Here is a 6000-nt window from a genome sequence, read left to right as displayed (position 1 = left end):
ACCAGACGCCACCGTGGGCTCAGCCACACCAGGCACCCCTGCCGGTTCAACGAAGGGGCGCACTCACAGGGTTCCCGTCACGGGCACCCTCAGTCCCCTGCCTCTGCCTTCCGCTGGCGTCCATGCCTCCTGTGGACACTAGCACGGCAGCTCCAGAGGTGAGGGCTCTGGCCGGCCCCCCCGGGGAGCGGCTGGGGGACTGTGGTAACAACGCGGCTTGACTCAGAATCTAGTTTCAGTTTATTTATATGACGTGTTGGAATGAAAGCTGCATTAAGAAAGAGCTCTGAGCATTAAGGACCCTAATGCACGTTTGCACATATTTAAACAACGTGAGAATAACAATTAATACATTGACTCAGGCATCACCACTTTCTTTTTCCTCTCACGGGTGTACAGACTTACATTTGAGAAGGGGGGTGGTACAGAGCCCATAGGAGACCTGGCCAGACTTCGTCCGGTGCCCAAGGCCTTTCCAGCTGTAGAACTTCGACAACAGGGCCCAATGAGAACCGGGACAAAGAAGTGGGTCTTCACTTGCTGTAACAGCAGACTAACCACTGGTAACTGGTAGAGCGAAATGCGTATTACAGATCGGCGTCACAACACAAAGGAGAGCGGATGAGGCCAACCAACCACACCATCCCTACCGCCGCTGAACCAAGCATGTGAGACGGGGCCCCACGTCCCAGTCCCGCGGGAGCCGCTGGGCTCCCTGTGCTGCCTGTTCTCAGATGTGTCCTTCACACGAGGGTGGTCCGGCCATATTCCCTGGAACACAATGGTAGCCACAAAACAGTCTATCCCACCCACCAACTGAGCACTCTTGAAGTGACCACAGAGACCTCAGCTGTGCCGAGGACCACAGTGAACTTTCACAAGGGCCTGCACATCCCAGGCCCGGGCCAACCACTCAGGAAGAAACTTGCTGGAAGTCGCACGTGTAACCCAAGCACAAGGGACTCAAGGGCGGCTGCCCGAAGCTACGCGGTCCTTTCCGGGTTGGCTTCCCTGTCTCGGGAGATGCTGTGGCCCATGCTGTGCAGATTCACGCAGAGCAGGGCCTCGATGACACAGGCGTTCATCGTTTCTCCGTTCTCCCCACGAAGGTCGTACATTTACAAGCTGTCAGACTACAGGGAATCTCCGCACTTGGGGTGGAGCCACAGCAAAGCTTCTGGGAGGCAGCAGGCAGTTCTTCACACGCCCTCAGCTCCGCCTGGCTGCCTGGTGCCACGTAAATGGCACAGTAGAGTGGAGTTAAAGACACATACCACGTTCAGGTCACCTCACTAGACATGTCTGTACTGTGTGCCTGTAATGGGTGAAATACAGCGATCTCGTTCTAGGTCTTGGCTGTAGGTAAGCAAGATGTACTGTACTGGCTTTATGCTCAATGTCTACGTTTACAATGATTCCTTCTTCACCTGCGAGCGGGTCTGTCCTCTTCCAGCTGGTGGGCGTCAGTTGGACCACCTGCAACACAAGTGACTGCATGAGCCTCCCTGATGAGTGCGTCCTGCAAGCTGGCCGCAGGGAGGAGGTGCCCAGGGCCCACAGCTGGCAGGCCTGGCCGGAGCCAGCGGGTGTGAGTGTCTGTGCGTGTGCACGGCATATCCACTGGGGTGTGTGTCCGCACGTGTGTGGGGCATATGCACCAGGGTATGCGTGTCTGCACGTGTGTGTGGTGTATCCACCGGAGTGTGTGTGTCTGCGCGTGTGCACGGCATATCCACTGGTGTGTGTCTGTGTGTGTGTGGGGAGTATGCACCGGGGTGTGCGTGGCACACGCACTGGGGTTGCGTGTCTGCACGTATGCACGGGATATCCACTGGGGTGCGCATGTCCACACGTGTGTGTGGCATATCCACCGGGGTGTGCGTGTCTGTGCGTGTGTGTGGTGTATCCCTGGGTCTGGGAGAGGAGACAATGTTTCACGTAAGCATGTCCTGCCCGATTCCAGAATGAGTTGAGGGCACACCCTTACTGGAGAATGGTGGCCATCACTGTTGACTTCCTAATTGTTAATACCAAAGGTCACCGTTTCAACCAGATACTTAGTCCTGATGTCACCTATTAAGTGCTTACTGAGTGCTGACCCAATGTGGCCCTCAGTGCTGGCACCCTCCGTATTCTGGAGATCATTCCTACCTCTACAACACTGGAAACTGCCCACCACTCTTCTGAAATGCCGTCCCCCCCAGGTCCCAGGGCACCATGTTACTTGGTCTTTCCAGACCCCTAGAGAGGCACTTGCATAGGCCTCCCTCACTTTCCCACAGGTCTGCAGGTGCTGGTGCCCAGGACTTGGGAGACAAATGTAACGCCTAGGTCTCTATGATGTGCTGAGTGATGCTGGCCCTGCCAGATCCCTCTCCGGTCACCCCCCGGATGCCTCCTCTGACAGGAGCTCACTGCTATGGATGCAACAGAGGACATGCTCACTGTGGGTTTGCACATTGCAAGATGCATGTGAGCATATGCACCCTCCCACTGAATCCTGGGGGCGGGGGTGACATCGCCCTCAACAGGAAGCGAGGAGTGGAGAGGCCAGGTGTGCCGTCCAAGGCCATACACACAGCAGGCCACAGAGCAGAAGCTGAACCGGTCTTCTCTGCTCCAAAGTCAACCACAGCCAGCAGGGGCACCTCAATCACAATGGACCCAAAAGTTAAAACTTGTCTACACTCACTCTCCTTCCCTTGTATTTCCTACCCAAGTTAATAGCACTGAAATCTGAACTCAATGCAAGTCAGGGACCTGAGGATCATTCTAGGGCCCTTCTCTACTGTTTCCCCTCACCCCAGTTACAAATGGTCCCCCAGGACTTCCTCAGATTTTTGTAATTACGTCATTCCCTTGGTGTCTCCAGGAAGAGCAGGAAGGCTCTTCCTATGACCCGAGGTAAGAGTCAAGGATTTCAGCATCAGGACCTCCCCAAGGATCCCATGGCTGAAAGCCTCACCTGGGGTACTGGCTTCCCATCACTTTTTCAATGCCTGACTCTGCAACACAATCTGCCCTGAAGAATTACCAGCCATGTGAGAACAAAAATCTAAAGTAGGAGCGCCTGGGTGGCTCAGTCGGTTGGGCGTCCAGCTTCGGCTCAGGTCACGATATCCTGGTCCATTGGTTCCAGCCCCATATCGGGCCCTGTGCTGACAGCTCAGAGCCTGGAGCCTGGAGCCTGCTTCAGATTCTCTGTCTCCCTTTCTCTTGCCCCTCCCCAGCTTGCACTCTGTCTCTGTCTCTCTCAAAAATAAATAAACATTAAAAAAAAATTTTTAATCTAAAATAAAAACAAAGACCAAAAGAAACATATAGAAAGAGAAACAGAAGAAGATTCTATGAAGGAAGAAGGAAAAAACAAAATAAAACAAAACTACTGGTGTAATTTACTCAGATGCAAAAGAAATGTTGCAGCCACGAAACAGAAGAGTATGCTATGAAAAAGAGACATTCCGAGCTCTCAGAATTTACAAACAGCACAATTAAAGATCAGAAAGAATGGGAGACAAATGTAATGTAATCTCCCACAAAGCAGAGCAAAAGACAAAGATACGAGGAGAGAAAATACAGGACAATTACAGGGCTGGAATATAGTGTCTAACCTCTGAGACAAGTAACAGAGAGCATAGAGAATGGAAGGAAGCACATCACGAGAGAAATCATTGGAAGAAGGTTCCAGATCTGAAAGACGCTGACCAGCTTCTCACTGCCATCTGCGAGGCGGCTGGCCGGGTGTGTTGGACACAGGAAGGCCTCTGGCTTGGGCTGCCTTCCGTGGCATTCCCCATCGCACTCCACGCGGGGGCTCTCCTGGAGTCCAGGTGTCCAGAGGCTGGGCCGTGGGGACAGGAGCCAAGCCTGAGGCTGCTCCTAGGACTTGCCCCACCGACTTCTCGGGGGTGCAGCCTGTCCGCAGAGCTGCCAAGTAAGGAGCCATTTCTCTGCCGATGGACACTGGGGTTGTTCCCATCTGTTGACTGATGTGGATAATGATGTTATGAACATCATGGCTGCACCATTTCACATTCGCTCCGGCAGTGCATGGGGGTCAGGTTTCTCCACATGCTTGTCAATACTTAGTATTTTCTGTTTAGTAGTAGTAGTATCATCCTAGTAGGTGTGAAGCGGTACCTTGCAGCTTTGACCTGTATTTCCTATGACAAATGATGCAGAGCATCCTTTGATAAGCTTCCTGGCCATTTACACATCTTCTTCACAGAAAAGCCTATTCACACCTGGGTGACTCAGTTGGTTAAGCATGTAACTTCAGCTCAGGTCACGGTGTCACGTTTTGGGGGTTCAAGCCCCACAGTGGCTTGCTGCTGTCAGTACACAGTCTGCTTGGGATCCTCTGTCCCTTGCTCTCTGCCGTTCCCTGCTCACGTGCGCGCTCTCTCAAAAAATAAATTTTCTTTTTAAAAAAGAAAAATCTATTCAAGCCCTGTTACCTTTTTGTTGTCAAGTTATGGAGGTTCTATACATATACATATTTTGGATATTAATCCCTTATCAGAAACATAGCATTTTCTCTTTCAGTACATTGTCTTTCCACTCCTTTAATATTTGTTTTTGAGAGAGAGACAGAGAGAGAGAGAGAGAGAGAGACAGAAAGAGGGAGACACAGAATCTGAAGCAGGTTCCAGGCTCCAAGCTGCCAGCACAGAGCCCAACGCAAGGCCTGAACCCATGAACTATGAGGTCATGACCTGAGCCGAAGTTGGTCGCTCAACCAACTGAGGCACCCGGGTGCCCCCTCACTTTTTTTTTTAACTTTTATTCATTTTTTGATAGAGACCGAGTGTGAGTGGGGGAGGGGCAGAAAGAGGGGGAGACACAGAATCTGAAGCAGGCTCCAGGCTCTGAGCCTGTCAGCAGAGCCCGACATGGGGCTCGAACTCACGGACTGTGAGATCATAACCTGAGCAGAAGTTGGATGCCCGACTGAACCACCCAGGCGCCCCTCACTTTTTTAATATTATTTTTTATTGTACCGAATTTTTAAATTCTGATAAAATCTAATTTATCTATTTTTTCTTTTGTTGCCTATGCTTTTGGTGTCATACCCGTGAAGTCTTTGCCAAAGCCAATTCCATGAAAATTTTCTCAATGCTTTATTTAAAGAGTTTTAGGGGCACCTGGGTGGCTTAGTTGGTTAAACATCTGACTCTTGATTTCGGCTCAGGTCATGATCTCACGGTTTATAGGATCAGCCCCACATTGGGCTCTGCTCCTGACAGTACGGAGACTGCTTGGGGGGTTTTCTCTCTCCCTCTCTCTGCCCCTCCCTGGTGCTCTCTCTCTCCAAATTAATAAACATTTTAAAAAATAGAGAGTTTTATATTACAGCCCTTGAGTCTAGGTCTTCGACCCAGTTTGAGTTAATTTTGGTATATGGTGTGAGGTAAGGGGTCTAATTTCACTCTTTTGCATGAGATATCCAATTTTTCCCACACTATTAAATACTTTGAATGAATGAATAAATAAACTGCTTTCTTAATTTCCTTTCCTGATTACTCACTGCTGGTGTGCAGAAACACAATGGATTTTTGTCTGTTGACTTATTAAATTCTGCAGCTTTGGTGAATTTATTAGCTTTGGTAGCTTTCCTGTGGAATGTTTGGATTTTCTATACATAAGTTCATGACATGTATGGCTAGAGACAGCTTTACATCTTCCTTTTCATTTTGGATGCCTTTTATTTTTTTATTATCTAACTGCTCTAGCTAGAATGCCAGTACAAGGCTGAACGGTAGTGGTGGAAGTGGCCGCCTTGTTCCTGACCTTAAGGGGGAAGCTTCTCACCTTCCACCATTGAATATGATATTAACTATGGGTTTTTCATAAATACCTTTTATCATGTTGAGGTATTTTACCTCTATTCCTAGTCTTCTGAGAGTTTTTAATATTTATCAACTTTATTTTAATTAAAAAATTTTTAAATGTTTATTTTTGAGAAAGAGAGAGCGTGCACATGGGGGAGGGGTAGAGAGA

General features: G+C 49.6%; 1 protein-coding gene across 14 annotated transcripts in view; it reads right to left on the bottom strand.

Moving 5' to 3' along the window:
* Nucleotides 1–222: 222 nt before the first annotated feature.
* Nucleotides 223–6000, bottom strand: part of FAM120B (family with sequence similarity 120 member B) — a 94961-nt gene continuing 89183 nt past the window's right edge. For 7 of the 14 annotated variants that reach the window (XM_058735957.1, XM_058735956.1, XM_058735959.1 and 4 more), the window contains 2 exons: nt 3706–3986; nt 223–1476 (listed from right to left, as the gene is read on the bottom strand). In XM_058735957.1, the coding sequence (XP_058591940.1) occupies nt 3713–3986 (274 nt within the window). In that variant the 3' untranslated portion in view covers nt 223–1476; nt 3706–3712. Of the gene's footprint in view, nt 1477–3705; nt 3987–6000 lie in introns of those variants that run through there. The other 7 variants (XR_009263524.1, XR_009263522.1, XR_009263523.1 and 4 more) reach the window with 2 other exon arrangements.

This window comes from Neofelis nebulosa, chromosome 6 (genome assembly GCF_028018385.1).
Source record: "Neofelis nebulosa isolate mNeoNeb1 chromosome 6, mNeoNeb1.pri, whole genome shotgun sequence".
Taxonomy (NCBI): Eukaryota; Metazoa; Chordata; class Mammalia; order Carnivora; family Felidae; genus Neofelis; species Neofelis nebulosa.
This window is presented reverse-complemented; position numbering and strand designations above follow the sequence as displayed.